General features: G+C 45.5%; 1 protein-coding gene across 3 annotated transcripts in view; it reads left to right on the forward strand.

Moving 5' to 3' along the window:
* The window catches only part of SRGAP3 (SLIT-ROBO Rho GTPase activating protein 3), a 238,788-nt gene that overhangs the window by 140,102 nt on the left and 80,432 nt on the right, over positions 1-18,254 (forward strand). For all 3 annotated transcript variants that reach the window (XR_013814851.1, XM_079795105.1, XM_079795107.1), the window contains exon 3: positions 4,675-4,837. Coding sequence is in view for 2 of the 3 variants with exons in the window: in XM_079795105.1 (XP_079651231.1) it covers positions 4,675-4,837 (163 nt within the window). In the remaining variant the exon portion in view is untranslated. The remainder of the gene's footprint in view (positions 1-4,674; positions 4,838-18,254) is intronic.

Here is an 18,254-nt window from a genome sequence, read left to right on the forward strand (position 1 = left end):
GAACCGAACCTTTATCTTCCCAGCCGCTGCTCACTTGGACAAGTCCTTGGTTGCTTTCAGGTTGCTTTCTCCTCCTTGCCCCCACTCATTCTGCCTCCCCTGGTAATTTCATCTAAGGCTGCATTGCTCCTGCCCACAGCTTCTCATAAGGAAAGTACTCTATTTTCTGCTCTTTCTCTCATACAACATCCCTGACCAGGTGGCCTAATTAATGGCCCCTGAGCCATCCTAGAACTTCTGCACCCTTTAAAGATCTTTTTCCTCCCTCCACCCCCCAAATTCACCTTCTGGCTGTAACTTCCATAAATTGTGCACATTTAATTCCCTGATGCTATTCAGTTCTCAAATCCCAGGCTGAGATAAGCCCCCAAAGTAATTTAGGTAACGACTTAATTATCTCATCTCTCCTTTACTCTAATCTTTCCTTTTCCATCGCCACCTAGGAAGCAGTGAAAAATGGGATCTGTAAATAGGTTTCTGCCCAAACCTATTTCTTCCCTTGCAGTTCTTATCTTAGTTCATGTCATCAGCATCCACCCAATCACCTGAGATCTGAACCTCAAGATCACCATCTACTCCTCCCTCATACCCCCTACTCTCTTCCCAGGATGAATCCAAGATCATCTGCTCTCCTATTGAGGAGTCTCTGAAGTTCAGCCTTCTCTGGCCACCTCCCAGGCCCTTATTATCTCTATTCCCTTGGACTAAGTTCACCTTATGACTGGTCCTCTTATTTCCAGCCCCATGCCTATGGCCACACCCATCCACCCATCTACCATCTACTCATTTATTCACCCATCCACCCACCCATATACCTACCCACCCATCCAACCATCAATCCACTCACCCATCAACCCACCCACCCACCTATTTATCCATCCATCCATCCATCCATCCATCCATCCATCCATCCACCCATCCATCCATCAGTCCATCCATCCATCCATCCATCCATCCATCCATCCATCCATCCAACAATCCACCTACCCACCCACCCATCATCCTTCCTGGAATTCAATGCCCCCCAGCCTCCCATCAAGTCCTTACCCTGTCTCCCCAGCCAATCCTCTCCTACTGCATTTGGAATTCTTACTCTACTGAGTTACTTCTCTTTGTATCCATGGTTTCCTCTGTCTATAATTCCAGCTTTCTCTGCCTCTCTATTTGGAAAACTCTTACCCATTCTTTTTTTAAAATTTCTTTATTGATTAAGGTGTTACATATGTGTCCTTATTCCCCCATTACCCCCTCTAGCCGCCCCCCACTCATGCCCTCACCCCCCTGTTGTCTGTGTCCATTATTTAGGCTTATATGCATGCATACAAGTCCTTTGGTTGATTTCTCCCCTTACCCCCACCCTCCCCTACCTTCCCTCTGAGGTTTAATGGTCTGATTGATGTTTCTGTGTCTCTGGATCTATTTTTGTTCATCAGTTTATGTTGTTCATTATATTCCATAAATGAGTGAGATCATGTGATATTTATCTTTCTCTGACTGGCTTATTTCACTTAGCATAATGCTATCCAGTTCCATCCATGCTGTCGCAAATGGTAAGAACTCCTGGAGTTCTTACCATTTGCAACTCTTAACCATTCTTGAAGACCTAGCATGAATGTGACCTTCTTTTATGGGTCTCTCTTCCACAGTATCTTCTCTGTGTCAGGCACATTGTTGGGTGTGGTCACTAAAACAGAAACAATCTTTACTCTGAAATAATTTACAGGTGAGCAGGGGATGGAAACTCCTTAAGGTAGACGTTCTCATGAGTGTGCATCAGAATCACCTAGAGGGCTGGTTAAAACACATATTCTGGGCCCATCCCAGGGTTTCTTATTAAGTGGTCTGGAATAGCCCTGCATTCTAATAAATTCCCAACTGATGCTACTGGTCCTGGGATCACACTTTGAGAACCTGTGTCTTAGAGTGTGGTCACAGGCGTGCTCTCTGGTATCATTTAAACTGAGACCTAGAGGAAGAGGAGCTAGTCCTGACAAGAGCAGGGGCTAACATATTCCAGATGGAGGGAGCAGTGTGAGTGAAGGCCTCAGGTGGAAAAGAACTCTGAAAGCCAGGAGAGCACAGGAGGGCGGCACCTTCTCCAACTTCTCACGCAGAACGAACACTCTATCACCTTCCACTGTAACCTTTTTCTTCTGCTTTCACCACGTGACAAGGAGACTCTCCAAGGCAGGTCTGTGTCACATCCCTCCCAAGCCCACCCGAGGCCTGACAGGAAGTAAATGCCGAGGGATTTGGGTTGGGTGGTTGAATTTTAGTGTTCTGGCTTATTCTGTAGGCTATAAGCCAGTGATGGGCAACCTTTTGAGCTTGGTGTGTCAAACTTCGCCAAAAAACTGAGCATAACTCCGGTAGTGTGTCACTTTGAGGAAAAAACATTATTTCGTGATATTTATAGTTTAAATAACATAAATGTATAATTGTTATATATAATTGTATTTAATAAACCTCAGCGGCCGCGTGTCATCAGAAATGGCTACGCGTGTCAGTGCTGACACACGTGTCATAGGTTCGCCATCACTGCTATAAGCAAAGGAGAAATCTGTTTGTTTCTCCTAAGCAGCATGTCTCCTCCCTTTTTCTTAGGAAGCTTCCAATATATCTATTCTCTAAACCCAATTCCCTGCTCCCAAATTCCTGCGACTTCACAGATTTTTAGCCCACTTTGTAACAGAAAGAAAATGCCTCTATGTCGAGTGGCAGGGGCTCCACCTACCTTTCCCAAGCCCAGGGTTTGGGCAGGGTGAGGGTGCAGGGTGCTGTGGGAGCCCACAGGCCCTCAGATTGTACCCTCCAGCACTTGCATTTGGCTTTGAGAGGATGATGTGGTCATAGTAAGAGTCAGCAGACTTCCCCTCCTCAAAAACACTGATAGAGGGAGGCTGAGAGCATAACCATGGCCAACCCTCATTGGTGTCCCACCCTTAGGGCACGTGTGGAGCAAGGCAGGCCTGGGGGACCCTGAGCTGACCACCCTCAGGTGGAGGACGGGACTCTCCCCCCACATCCTGCCTTTCCAACATCTCCTTCCCACCCTGTAAAGCAGAGTAAGGGAAGGGACAGAGTCAGAGGGCAAAATGGTAACATGGACTTTGGGTTTGATTTTGACTTTTACTAGTAATTGCAGTTCCCTTTTTCTTTGTGAAGAAATTATATATATATATATATATATATATACATATATATATATATATATATACACACACACACACACACATATACATATATATATATATATATATATATCCTATCTAATAAAAGAGTAATATGCAAATTGACCATCACCCCAACACACAAGGTGGCTGCCTCCATGTGGTCAAAGATGGCTGTCCCCATGTGGACACAAGATGGCCACCACAAGATGGCCAGCAGGGGAGGGCAGTTGGGAGGGACCAGGCCTTCAAGGGAGAGCAGTTGTGGGCGATCAGGCCAGCAGGGGAGGGCAGTTGTGGGGGGGACCCAGGCCTGCAGGGGAGAGCAGCTGGGGGGGACCAGGCCTACAGGGGAAGGCAGTTGGGGGGGACCAGGCCTGCAGGGGAGGGCAGTTAGGGGTGACCAGGCCTGCAGGGGAGGGCAGTTAGGGACAATCAGGCTGGCAGGGGAACAGTTAGGCATCAATCAGGCTGGCTAGGGAGTGGTTAGGGGGTGATCAGGCTAGCAGGCAGAAGCGGTTAGGGACAGTCAGGAAGGAAGGCAGGCGAGCAGTTGGGAGCCAGCAGTCCTGGATTGTGAGAGGGATCCCAGATTGGAGAGGATGCAGGCTGGGCTGAGGGACACCCCCCCCTCCCCCCCCCCCCCGTGCACCGGGCCTCTAGTGTATATATATATATATATATCCTTTACTAAGGCTAACAGAGGGGTCTTTGAGAGAAATATTTCTCCATTTTGTTTTTTGAAAGCATTCCCATTTCCCAAGCTCTGGGAAACAGTGGCATATAAATCTGTGGTTCTCAGACTTTAGTATGAATAAGGATTCCCTGGAGGGTTTGTTAAAACTCACATTGCTGGGCCTATCCTCAGAGTTTCTGATTCAGCAGGTCTAGAGTGGGGCTTGGGAATCTACATTTCTAACAAGACCCCAGGTGCTTCTGCTGTTGGTGGTCTGAGGACCACACTCTGAGAAACCCTGTTTTAGCATAATGCCCAGCCAGAAGATGCTAAGAATCTGTCCATAATTACAGGACAAAGATTTTCTTGTCTTATATGTACTTTACTCAAAGCAGCTTTCCTTAACCCCTCCTCCCAAATACAGAAGAAGGAAAAGGGAAGTGTTCATATTTTGTTCTTTCAACTGCATAGTTCTAGAACTCAGACTAATACTTCAAACACAACTGGTTTCATATTACTTAGCCCTGGGGAGGGCAGCTTCTTCCCAGAAGGGAGAGATGCATGTAGCAAATGCCATATGCAATGGGAGAGTAGATGGGGTAGGGCTCAGAGACAAAGACCTGAGTTTTGGCCCCAGCACTGCTCTGTGACCTTGGGAGGATCACTTCAGCTTTCATAGTATCCGTTTCCCCACCTGTGAATGTGTTAGAATAAAACCGAGCTTGAAGGACCCCATGAGGGTCAGAGAGCCATGGGGAGTGACACTGCAGAACACTGTCTGGATGACAGTTCCAACGAAGCCAACCTGAGCTGTCTTGGTTTCCACAGGAAGGACCAGTACCTCCTCTCACCCGTGAACTGCTGGTATCTGGTCCTGCATCAGACCAGGCGGGAAAGCCGAGACCATGCCACCCTCAATGACATCTTCATGAACAACGTCATCGTCCGCCTGTCACAGATCAGTGAGGATGTCATCAGACTCTTCAAAAAGGTGGGCAAGCAGGCCGTCTGACCTGCCTGGGTTTCCCCCCCAGGCTGGCCATGGCAACTCTGTGCTATCCAGGGTGGGATGTGGTTTGGGGACATGAGACCAGGAGGGCAGTTGTGTTGAGGGTGTAAGGGGCCGAGGGCTGGACTTGGCATCCCAGATCCTGAGTTTGAATCCTGGATATGAATGGTGGCTCAGCCTCTTCAGCAACCACCACAGAAATAAAAACCTTTTCATGATAAAGTAAGTAATACATGTTCATTGTAGGAAATATGGAAAAATGAACATGAGTACAAACAAAAATTAAAATCACCTGCAATGCTATTAGCAGTAGTCACTTTGGGGTCATAGGTATTTCTATGAGTGCTCATATTTACAAATTTTCCAGTATACATATGCATTTCCCCCACTGAGGTCAGCCTGTATATATGATTTTGCTATCTGCTTATGCCACCTAAAAATTATATAACACTTTATTACAGAATTTTCCCATGTCAATAAATATATTTCTATAATATTTTGAATGATTAATAATATTTCATTATATAACATACCCTAATTTATTTCACCAATCAGTGTCTTATTGTTGAACACTCGGGTTATTTCATTCTTTTACTCTTCTAAACAATGCTTCTGTGAGCAATCTTGTATATACACCTTTGTCACATTCACTGCTATTCCCTAGGATCAATTTCTACAACGGGGATTTTGGGGTCCAAAGTTTACTTATTTTTAAGTCTTTTAACAGACTGCTCAGTTGCTTTCAGAAAGGATTCACCCACGTTCATGGCCCAGAAGCCGAGTGGAAGGAGCAGTCACGGTTTATGCCCCAGGCCTCTGTATCCCAAGCCCCTTGCACAGTGCCAAGCAAGCACCAGCTGCTGCGTAAATGACTGTGGCACTGAACTCACTTCTGTGAACTTCAGTTTTCTCATTTGTGAAGTGGGCAAGTCATTTAGTCTTCATGAGCCTCAACCTCTCTGTCTTGCAAATGGGGTGGAGATCCACTACTTCCCAGTGGCAGTGTGAGGGTTAAAGGAAACAATGCATGTGAAGGGGGAAGGTGTTGAGAAGTGGTTCAGGGTGTAGGTCTTTGGGTCCACAATTCTTGAAATTCCCGGGGTCATAATCCTGGTCCCATCGTTGGCTTTCCATCCTTAGTATGGGGTTTGTTCCTTATACTCTCTGTGCCTCAGTTTCCTCACTTGTGAGGTCGGGATAGAAATACCCACAGGGCAAGTGGGAGGATTAAGAAGGTTTTTAATCCCACATAAAGCATGGAAAACAGCACCTGGAGGCTAAGTGCGCAGGAAAGCTGGCTGTCGTTATAGCAATGTGAGAGACTCTTCCTACTAAAAAAAAAATCTAGCTTATCTGTTCTTGCTAGGTGCCAATTTTAGGGATTGGGTGACCTGAGATTGCTAGGAGCACAAGGAAGAGGACAAGATGGTTTGAAATATAATAACCTCTCCATGGTCTGTATTAGGATTGTCCGCTCTGAGGATGACTTCTGTAGCAAAACTGTCATCACAGGCTAGTTCCCCTCCTCCACACAGTGAGCTCTAGTGTCCTCCAGGGCTCTGTTAATGAAACATAGTCTAACTTTAATATTTACATAAGCAAACATAATTAGAATGGTAAATACAGTACAATAAAAAAATTCACACAGTGCTTTGCAGAGCTACACTGAAGTGATTCAGGTCACTTGGTCCCATCACAAACCTCTGCCTGCTGCCACTGTCACATCTTTTTTCCTGGGTGGGAGTGACTCAAAGAGAAAAGATCATCAGGGCCTTTAGGAAATGAAGGCCCTCCCCCCCCCCCCCCCCCCCCCCCCGCCAAGCTGAGCTGAGGGGACAAATGAGATAAATCTTTTCAGTTCTCATTTAGGCTGACAGCAGCCTCACTTGTGATGGAGGTTAACAGGGTGGAAAATAATGAAAAAATGTCTACAGCTGAGCTCCTGGCTGCCTTGTTACCAGGCCTGTGCCTGTGGAACAAAGGAAGCAACCCAGCCCCCGTGGGCCGGGAGAGAGATGGGGACAGGGCCTCGCCGGCTGAGCTAGCATAGCACGGCCTCTTTGTGTCACATCAGTTATAGATAATCTCGGCACCGAGACAGCACTCCTTACGTAATACTAGTTCCTGCAGGCCTCAAAATGACTTCAGGGCTGGTCTCTGGTCAGACTGGGGCATGGGCTCGTCACTCACCCATTTTTGTAGATGAGGAGGTAAAGCTTGAGAAGCTGCAAGGAGAACCCAGATTTAGTAACTTTGGGCCTGTTGTCATCACTGGCAGGAGGCAGCATGGCTGGGCTTTGCAGTCTCTCAGAAATGCCTCTCACTGACTTGTGACTCCAGGCAAGTCTCCCTGAGCATCAGTTTTCTCATCTGGGAAGTGGAGATGGTGACGATGTCTCCATCAGGGGCCTGTTTTGAAGAGTATATGTAAGCCAGGAGTCCTTCTTGGTCTCAGGCCTGGGAGAGCTGCCTTGTCTCACAGCTTCTTGCTGACGGCAAGATGCTGTTTAACTTAATAACTACCTTTTCTTGATTCTCCATTTTCCCTCTTATAGTGGACTCTATTCTTATGACTAGAGGAAACACTTCAAATTCCAGAAGCCATTCTAGGATTCGTCTGGTCAAATGGACTTATGCATGCAGGTGACCCTTGCTTTAAGTGTGAGGTATGGATCCACCATAGCAGAATGGAAGTGGACGAGATCTTGGAGGTCATTGTAGGGATCACGACTCTTATGGTTGCAAACAACAGAAACCCAACTCAACCTGCTTGAGGGAAAAGGGGGATTTAACAACTCTCTAGAGCCAAGCCTGGTTCAGGCATGGGGAGCTTCGCGGGCACAAAGGAATTCAGTTTCTCCAGCAGCTGTGCTCCAATTCTCCCACCCCCTTTTAGGGGGGACAGTGAAGGGCTTTTTTGTAGTCAGTCTCTCTCCATGTGATGACGAGATGGCCCCTTGCAGCTTCAGGCTTCAAAAAGGAAGTGAGAGCTCCTTTTCCCCCAGAATTGGGTCTTATGGGCTCTGATTGGCTCAGTGTGGGTCACATGAACATGCCTGCTGCTGTACCTGTGGCTGGGGGATGCATGTGGACTGACCAAGTCTGAGAAACACACCTACCCCTGAAGCCAAATGTACACTCAGCTTTACCTGATTCATGGGACAGAGAATGGGTGAGGGGTGGTTCTCCAGGAAAAACTGAGGTGCAATAAATCATTCAATGTCTGCTAGGCCTTCTGTTCCAGTCCTTTATCATCCTCTATAAGAGTGATCATCCTCCCTCTGTTGGATCACTCTCAATAAAGGGCATTTATTACTTTGCAGGACAGCTCATTCCATTTGGGGGCAACTGTGATGAATACAAAATTCTCCCCAATGTTGAGATGAAATCTTATAGTGTTTCCCACTCACAGGGCCTGGTCATACCCTTGAGGGCCACATAGGTCAGATCCACATGGAAACCTGTGAATTTCTCAAACACAGAAATCATGATCACCCACCCAGGTCTTTCCCAGCTCTGGGTAAACATCCCAGGCTCCTTCACTTGTCCCTCTGTGATTTGGCTTGTGTTTCCTCTCCACCTGGGATACTCTCCCTCAGTCATTCTCCGGGTCTTCTCTGACCCACAGAAGTTAATATTTAGGACCATTCAGAACACTCTAGGGAGGTCTGGCCACCTGGCCAGCTGAGATTAGAGCAGGGCTATGTTGACTCTTCATTTCTAATAATGAAATCTATGAAGGCCTTTTGCCTTTTTCATGACAGTCTCATCACATGGTTGACTCACTGAACTCTTAGCTCAAATTCCCAGGTATTTTTGTCCAACTGGTTTTTAATCTAGCCTGTGAATTCTGCACTTAGTTGTTGTTTTTTTTTAAATATTTTCCCTTTTAAAACGTTATTATATTTGATTAAGGTCAAATGGGATCAGTGTCCTTCTTTAAGTGATTTTTCAAGCATCAATGGGGTAACTTTTCCAAGCAGTTCTAATTCCTCCTTTGTGGGAAAAGCTTGTTCTATAACTTCTCCATGTCTTCCTTCTTGGTGTTTCCTTCTTTTATGTGTCAGTTCTTTGCCCCTATTTTTGATTCTTCTCTGCCTTCTTAGTGGAGAGGTGGAAAGTGGAGCAGAGAATTTGGAATGAGTTACAATTAAGGTGACTCTTGAGTTGGGTGTTGAAGGATGAGTAGGAGTCTGCCAAGTAAGGAAAGGAAGTTGAGAGTTCAGTATTAGGAGAAAGACAAAGAGCACAGTGGGCAGTCCAAGGCAACTCAGAATGGGAGCTGCAAAACGGTGGTCCACAGCTGAATTTGGTCCTCAAGGGTAGGACCAGGCCCTGTGGCTGGGGGATGCAGTCTGTTTGGCCCTCACTATGTTAAAATTGAATCAACATTTTAAAATTGCAGGATTTCATGTAAAAAATTGGGATTTTGTGTTTCTCTTAAAAAATCAGAATCTCCGCCAATACCAGATCCATGAGGGTTCATACTTGGCAGTACTTGGCTAGAACTGAGTAGCTGCTGGCCCTTATAGCCAGGGCACACTCTCTCCATTGCCCCCTGGTCCCTGCTGTTGTCCAGTGTATGACACCTACTTGGCTCCTTTATTTTGCATCCCTGGCCCTTTATTGTTTGAGTTTGTGGCCTTACCTTTTATTTTATTTTTTTTTAACATATCAATAGTCACTTTATTTTTTAATTTATTTTGTAAAATAATTCCTTATTGTTGAAAGTATAACATACGTCCCCTTTTTTCTCCCATTGACCCCCTCCAGCCCCCCTCCACCCCCCACCCCCACCTCAGGTCTTCAGCACCCTATTGTCTATGTCCATGGGTTATGCATATATGCATACAAGGTCTTTGGTACCACCCACCCACCCTCCCCTGCCTTCCCTCTGAGATTCTGCACTCTGTTTCATGCTTTGAGTTTCTGGATCCACTCAGTTCATCAGTTTATTTTGTTACTTAGATTTGTGGCCTTATCTTTAAACATTATCTACCAGTGGTTGATTTGTAAATTCTTTCAAATCACCTGGAGGGCTTGTTAAACATGGATTGCTGGGCCCCACCTCCACAGTTTCGGATTCAGTAGGTCTGAGAGAAGCCTGAGAATCTGCATTTCTAACAAGTTTCCAGGCCACGTTGATGCTGCTGGTCTGGGGACCACACAAGGCGAATGACTTACCTAGTCCAACCTCCCTGTTTTCCAGGTAAGGAAACTGAGACTCCCCATCCTCCTCTGGTAAGCGCAGAATCTGGCCCCAAGCACAGGTTTTGACTCCAGGTCTGGTACTGAACCCACTACCCGCTGAGGTGCACCAGTGGGAGGTCCCTCTGCATCCTGATTGCTCTCCTTCCCGCCCCAACCATTTCTGAGAATGGGCGCTGAAGCCCATTTCATTTCCAACCTCAGCTTCCTTAACAATAGCCACCCATTATTCTATGCTCTGATGCCTGCAGAATTTAATTACTTGCTGGGCAGTGAAGTGAATTTGATTGTTGGAAGCTGTGGTGTTCTGGAGGAAGCACTAATGAGGAAAGACTCTTAGCCAAGAAGAGGGGGCTTGTGGGGGGCTTGTGTTTGAAAGCAGCCATTCACTGTGTGGCAATAAGGGCTTGGTCTTCAGTGAGCTTTTTCGTTCCCGCCTTGAAGATGTCTGTCGCATTTCATAAATAAATCAGGGCTTTTGTGTGCAATAATTGCTTTGCTTTGTAACCAAGATCAAAAGCACCAATGGCCTTGGATTCAAAGCCAAATTTATTTTTTATTATTGCGTTGAAGGAGAGAGTGAGGGTTTGCATGCTGGAGGGTCCAGCTATGAGGCCTGGCGGGGTGGGGGGGGGGGGGGCGCGGGAGAGAGAGAGAGAGAGAGAGAGAGAGAGAGAGAGAGAATGAACAAAGTGGGCAAACTGCCAAGGTATGAGGGACCTTCAGCCAGTCTCTACCATCTCCCAGGGATATGAAGTCCTGAATGGTCACTCTGCTAGATCAGCCTGCTGAGCTGGTCACTATCAGGCATTCCCAACTCATTCAATAGACATATATTAGTACTATCATGACAGTAGGTAAACAGTAATTATAGATAACAAACAATTAGTGAGTGCTTACTGTGTGCCAGGCTCTGGGCTAAGCATGCTTTAGACATTTAATTCTTAGAGAGCGATGCTGTCATCACTTAATTTTACAGATGAGAATGCTGACGCTGATATAGGTGGAGCTCAGATTGGAATCTAGATTTGTCTGAGTACAGTGCCCAGTGGTAAAGGCACATGCTAAAGAAGACAGAGAAATGATGCCCTCCCTCAAGGAGCTCACAGTGTAGACAGTTGTATAGCAGTGATTCAAATGCAGCAGAGAGAGGGGAGCTGGTTTAGAGGACTTCCTATCTGGGCTGGTGGGGTGGCATGAGGGAGTTTGGGGAAGGTTTTACGTTGGGGAAGCAGCATTTGAAGTGATCCTTGAAGGATTAGTCTCCATCTCAGTAGGTTCCCCAGAAAGCAGATTCTGGGACAGTGATTACAATGCAGGGGTATATTAGCAAGTACCACTGGGGTTCCCACCTGTAGAAGGAAAGGGAGAGAAGCAGGAGTCAGCCAGTGGAGAAGTTGGGCCTTGGTGCAGTTGCAACAAAGGCCTCAACTGACTCCTTGGGGAGCTCTGAAGCTGGGGTGCCATTCCAAGTTGTCCTGGGTTGTGGTAAAGAGATTGAGCGGACCTTTATACCCTCAAACTAGAGGCCCAGTGCATGAAATTCATGCATGGGTGCAGTCCCTAGGCCTGGCCAGCGATTGAAGTGAGAGCTTCTGATGTGGAAGGGCAGCACCTGGGCCCCTGGACTCCTGTGTGCCCCCCTCCACCTGAGTCACAGTGCCCAAGTCCCCATGAGGAGATGCGGTGAGCGTGGCTGGATGCCGTGGGCCAGGGTGCAGCGTGGGCCTCTGGGCTGCCCAGTGGTGCCACACATAAGCTGGGCGGCAGTGTGCTCTCTCCCAGCTGGCCTCACAGACCGGCTCCTGCGTGAACAGACCTCAGGAGCCCGACTGGCCCCTGTGGTCCCGGCAGCTGTGGCCAGGCTCACCAGGAAGAGGCTGCATGGGTGTGGGGCAGGCTCTTTGCAGGCTCCTGGCACCTGAGTGTGGGGGCTTCCCCATCATGCAAGCCCTGGCATCCCAGGGGAGGGTAGCAGGGGGAGTGAGACTGAGCTCAGCGGACACCCCACATTCTCACTGCACCTCTGTCCCTATCACCCCCATCCCCAGGTAGCCGGCGAGAGGTTGCAGCATGTCACCAATGCCCGCCATGTTCTGCGCTGCCCCCTGGTGGTCAGCACACATCATAGTGAGTGGTCAAACTCTCGGTAGAACGACCGCCCAAGGGGACAATTTGCATATTAGGCTTTTATTATATAGGATGGTTCCCAGAAAGGGGTGTGGCCTTGGGCATGTGCCTCTTTAGCTGAGAAAGTTCCAAATAAGGCTGACAGCCAGGGGTGTCTGCTGGCAGCATTCCTCACACCTGGGGGAGTAAGTCCTCCAGTCCTAAAGGGGATCTGGGTGGTGCTTCACTGTGTCCACAACAGATATTCAGGGATTCGGGAAAAGGGAGAAATGGGATTCCAGACCAAAGGAAAGGCCCGTGGGAAGTAAAGTCTGGGGCCTGTATCATGAGCAGGTCTGCCGGTATTGTAGTCTGTTAGGGTTACGGACAGACTCTCTGGCTCAATTTCTGTTCTTCCACTCTCAGGCCATGCAAGCTCAGCCTAGTCCCTTGATCCTCTGAGTTTCCTCATTTTCAAAATGGAACTAATGATAACCTCCTTAGTGGAGTTGTAAGATTTAACAAATAACAATATAAAATCCCTACCTGGTACACAGTAAACAGTTCATAAATATTAGTTGTTCTTGGGATGATTATTGAGACTTTGAGAAAGAACATAGTGAGAGCTAAGATTGAAGATGGAATAAAGGAATATTTTATTCATGGCATACAGGTTAAATAAAGAGTCAGAAGTAAAAAATGTGCTCAGGAAAGTACTCACAGATTAGTTCTAAATGATGGTGGTCTTATCTCTTCTTTGATAACCTCTTTTTTTTTTTTAATCTTGTCTTATTATATTGGTTAGGACCTCTATCTGGTACAGTGTGAAGGGAAATGGGAGAGAAGTAGTATTCTTGGATTTTAAAAGGCATGCTTCTAACATTTCACCCTTTAAGATACAAACTCTTAGCAAATTACGAATAAATAGGCACTTCCTTAGTCTGACAAACAATATTTACCAAAAACCAACAGCAAATATCATACTTGCTGCTGTCAAGAGCTCAGCAAGATGGCTGGTTACAAGATCAATATACAAAAATGAATAATGTTCCTGTGTCCCCGCCACATTCAATTAGAAAATGTAATTTAAAAATGCATACATTAGAAAATAAGAATGACTGAAAATTAATGCCATTAATACTACAAATTAGCTACATCCTAAAAGATTTGATAAGTAATGCTTTCACTGTCATTTAGATATAAATATTTCATAATTTGCATTACAGTTTCTTCTTTGCCTCATGAATTATTCAGAACTAGGTTTATTTTAGTTTCAAACATTTGTTAAAGCTTTCACTTGCCTTTAATTTCTAACTTTATTACACCATAATCATTTTTTAAAAAAGTTCTGTACGTTTTTGTTGAAGCATTTGCCTTGTCAGAGTACCAAGAGTTCCCTAACGTGATAGTCAGTAAAGCAGGTTGTGCTAGAGCAGTGCCAGGTTAACTGACCTACAGGACAGCTCAGAGCCCAGACACAGCCCTCTCCACGTGGGAACACAGCACATGGCACAGGTGCACTACAGATCCGGGAAAGGATAGAGTATTTAGTGAATGGGGCCAATGACATTGGTTGGTCATCCTTGTCTTGTTTTAGAAAGTGATTTTACACACACACACAAATTTTTATTTGGAGAAAATAAGACCTCCACCTCAGTTCACAAAAATATAGTCTAGATGGATTAACGTGCTAAAGGTAAAAAGCAAAACTTGAAAACTTTTGGAAGATAAAATGGGAGATGATATTTAAAACCTTGAGGTAAGAAAATAAACATAAAAAGATAGTTTTATTTCTGCTTAGAAAAATAAAAAAGCATAACCTATAAGGAAAATATTAATAAATTCCATTATATAACAATCTTCCTACAACAACAGCTAATAAGGGAAACTACAGATGAGACAAGAAGATATTTGGGTTTGTACAAAATTCATAAAAGGTTAATACCAAGAATATAAAATCAGTTCCTACAAATTAATAAGAGAAGGGCAAACAACCCAATAGGAACATAGGTAAGAGATGTAAATGGGTAAGTCACAGAAAATTATTTTTAAATGGTTAAAAATATAAGAATAGATGCTCATAATTACCAGTAATCAGGAGAGAGTAAAATAAACTGAGACACAGTTTGAGTGCCAGTGGATTGGTAAAGCAGTCCTAAGTGCTGGCAATGAGGAGCAGCAGGGGCTCTCCTGTCCTCCTGAAAAACCTGTAAAATTTTCCAGCCCCTTGAGAACAGTTGGGCAGTATCTAGTAACAGTGAAGTGAAGGAAGAGGGGCATACCCTGTGACCCAGCAATTCCACTGCTAAGTGTAACCTAAAGATGTTCTAGGATATCCACACACACACAGAGCCTTGTACAAGGATATTTGCTGCCGTATTGTTTGCAGTACAGAAACAAAGAGAAATCACCTAAATGTTCATCGTGAAGTGAATGGTAAGCTATGGATAGTCATACAGTGGAATGTTATAAAATAGTTAAGATGGCGGAACTAGATCTACATGTATCAAGGTGGGTAAAATCTGAAAACACAATGTCGGGTGGAAAAAAGCAAGAATCACTATGATATTTTTATACAATTTTAAATATAAGTTAATACTTCATATTGTTAGACATCTGTCTGATATAAAGCTATCCAAATATGGACTGTGTAAGAATACATACCAGCTTCAGAATAGTGATTGAGGGGTGAGGGAGAAGAAAGGTGACAAAGAACACTTCAGCTGTACCTGTAACATTTTGCTTCCTAAGAGTAATTTTGAAGCAAAAATGAGAAAATCTTAATAGCTATCTAATTTGGGTGGCATGTTCTTGGATGTTTGTTATTGTTTTTTTCAACTCTTCTGCATGTTTCAAATATTGGAGACAATTAATATTTAGTTATTTAAATACTGGAGACCTGAAATCAAAGCGGGGAGGGCTGTGAAGACAGATTAAGGAGGCCCTTGGGTGTCAGAATGAGAATCTGGGCTTTATTTTCTAGACATTGGAGAATCATTGCAGGTTCTTGAATAGGGAATGGCATGATCAGAGCAAAGATTAAGGATGATTAATTTGGTGTATTTAGGGCTTTGAAAAGGGGGAGTAGTTATATATTATTAATATGTGTACACTAATATACAGATTAGTAGTGAAAGACAGTAGGAGCCTAGATCAGGGAGGTTGGTATGGGAATACAGAGAAAGGAAGGGGTAGATAGATGGTGGTTAGGTGAGTGGGTGAATAAGTGGATGGGTAGGTACATGGGTGGTGGGTGGGTGGATGGATGGATGAGTAGATGGGTGAATGGTTGGGAAGGTGGTGAATAGATGGGTAGATACATGGCTGTAGACAGTTTTGAAATGCCAGTGCCATCCTCATTACATCCTATTCACAAACAATGCAAATGAAATTGAAGATCAGATTATAAAATGACAAGGAGTTCAAAGAGATGTCTCAGGTCAATGATTCAGCAATGTGATCAATAATGTTTTAATCCAACAAATAAGCCAGACAACAACCATATTCCCTTTGAAGGTAATGGAGGGAGAAAACGGCTCAAAACTGAGTGGCCTCAGGTTTTCATGGATATTGATTTTTCAAGAAGACAGCTTTGTCATGTTCCCCAGGACATAGACTGTCACTCACCCCTAAATCTTTCACTCCTTATCTGTAAGAGATTCGAGGCAAAAACAAAAGCAAAAACCTTCCAAAACACAAGCCAACACTAGGGACATAGTCAAGCAGGATTACTCCTGAGTATATTCTACCTCTGCAGAGACTCAGCCCCGCGGTCCAGACCAACTCCTTCTGCCTGGGCCTGGAGGCCAGGAGGAGGGCCTGGAATTTGGTCACTGATAACAGGAGATTCTGCAAAATGGGACTGAGCACTGTATGTTATTTCATACTTACAATGATCTAAAGCAGAGCCTTGTAAATATCAGTATGCTTTTTATGCTAAGGCCGAGGAGGTCTGTGTTTTATAATTACCTTGGAATGTTTTGGGGAAAAAATTCTAAAGGTGTGCAGAGTGCTAGCTCTCCCAGTGGAGGCAACAGAGTGGGTTGGTTGAGAGAATCACATTTACTAGCTCTGTGATCTTGGGCAAATTACTCACCCTCCCCGAGCCCTGGTATCCTGATCTTTAAAGTGGGGTAAACAATATTGCCTCCTATGAAGGGGCTGATAATAGGCTGGCGTGAGGTACAGTATTGTCTGTAAAGCAGTTATCATTGTGCCTGACACATGCTGATATCAAGAAACAATAGTTATTATTGTTGTTATTAACTATAATGATAAGTATTATTAGTAATAGTACCAAGCATTATTGTTAATAATGATAAGTATTACTATTAATATTTCATATTATTAGTAGAGATCCAGAAACATCCAGCCTGACCACAGTAGGTCACCTGTTCATAGACATCCCAAAGTATCTTTGGGCCTCCTCAGATCTGTTATTTTAAGCATTTCTGAAAATAAAGGCTTTCAGTGCAAACAGAATCCAAGAGAAATGCTGGGAGTAATTACAGGGGGAAGAGGGTGGCAGGCTTCTTGCCTCAGCTCATTGCTGGGCTCCAGTGGGGCCCACCACTGCCAAGAACCTATGATGAGTGGTTCCAGGACCTTCCTATTTTCCTGCAGCTCGGTATCCCAGCCGCAGCAACAGGGGGAAGAGTTCAAGCCTCAAGTCTGCATTCCAGCTTCTTGCAAAAACAACATGCAGATGACAGCATTTGGAGCTGCAGCAACAGGAGACATAAATTAGTTTGGGAAGGGGAGGAAAAGAAGGGAGGTGTCCAGGAGCAGGGAGAGAAAGAAGGTGGGGGAGGGGAAGGGGAGGAGTAACAAGGGTCCAGATGGAAGGTGGAGCAGAGTGTAGGCTAAGGATGACGTTGGGTGGCAAGGAGTGGTGACATGACAGAGTGCAGGCAGCCCAGTTATTGGCAAGCTAGGGCACAGCCAGGAGAAACAGCCAGCCAGCTAGCTGTCCAGGCTGCCATGTGCAGGGATAAGCTGACCTTCCAGGACAGGCTGGAGAAGCCCATTCCTCTGAGACACGCCTTTAAAGCCTTTGCTTTGGAAATGAAAACACAACCGCTTTGGGAGATGGCCAGTGCTTACATATACCAGATACTTAAATAGGGAACATCTGTGGGTCTCAACTTTTGTTATTTGATGAGAAAACAAGCTGGAGTGTGGAAAAGCAGTGGGATTTAGACCTACAAGAGTCAGGAGTTTTTGTTTTTATTTAGTTTTGTTGGTTTATTTTCTTCCCATTGTTTGCTTGGAATCCTAGAACTGGGAAAACCATGGAATGTCCCAAAGGTAACCAACCCTACATGAGAATATCTAGTCAAGCAAGAGTCAGAAAAGAGAGACCTTGCTGTAGCAGGGTCTGGTGAGATGGAGAAGAGGCCTGAAGGCCCCACATGGGTAACTGGGGATTGAGGAAGCCTCCACTTTATTTCCTGCATTAAGAATGGTCTCCTATGAAGAAGTGAAGGGGGAGTCTTGTCGTTAAAACACAACATTTTAAGATGGCATTATTTTCTAGACGTAAAGAATGACTTTAGCCATGGGAATGACCCACTTTTGAGTTCATTTGAGGGAGACAGAGACATGCCCTTAAATAACAGAGCTTTTCAAATACAGTTCAAGCCCTGGCCTGGTAGCTCAGTTGGTTAGAGCATCATCCAGATATACCAAGGTTGCGGATTCAATTTCTGGTCAGGGCACATATAAGAAGCAACCAATTAATACATGAATAAGTGGAACAACAAATCGATGTTTCTCTCTCTTTCAAAATCTTACCTTATAATAGAGAAACATGCAAATTGACCGCACCTCCGCTATGCCCACGATTGGGCCGGCAGGAGGCTGGGGGCGGGACTCCGGGTGGCATATCCGCCGTTGAGAAGATCAAGATGGCGGTGCCCAGTGGCCGGGCCCATGCCGCCGCTCCAGGGGGTGCCTGGGGAGATCGGCACCGGGGGGGCGTGGCCGGGCCCATAGGCACCCCGGGGGGGCGTGGCCAAACCCATGCCGCCGCTCCCAGGGGTGCCTGGGGCCATCGGCACCCAGGGGACGTGGCTGGGCCCAT

This window comes from Cnephaeus nilssonii, assembly GCF_951640355.1.
Source record: "Cnephaeus nilssonii genome assembly, chromosome: 17".
In the NCBI taxonomy this organism is placed as follows: Eukaryota; Metazoa; Chordata; class Mammalia; order Chiroptera; family Vespertilionidae; genus Cnephaeus; species Cnephaeus nilssonii.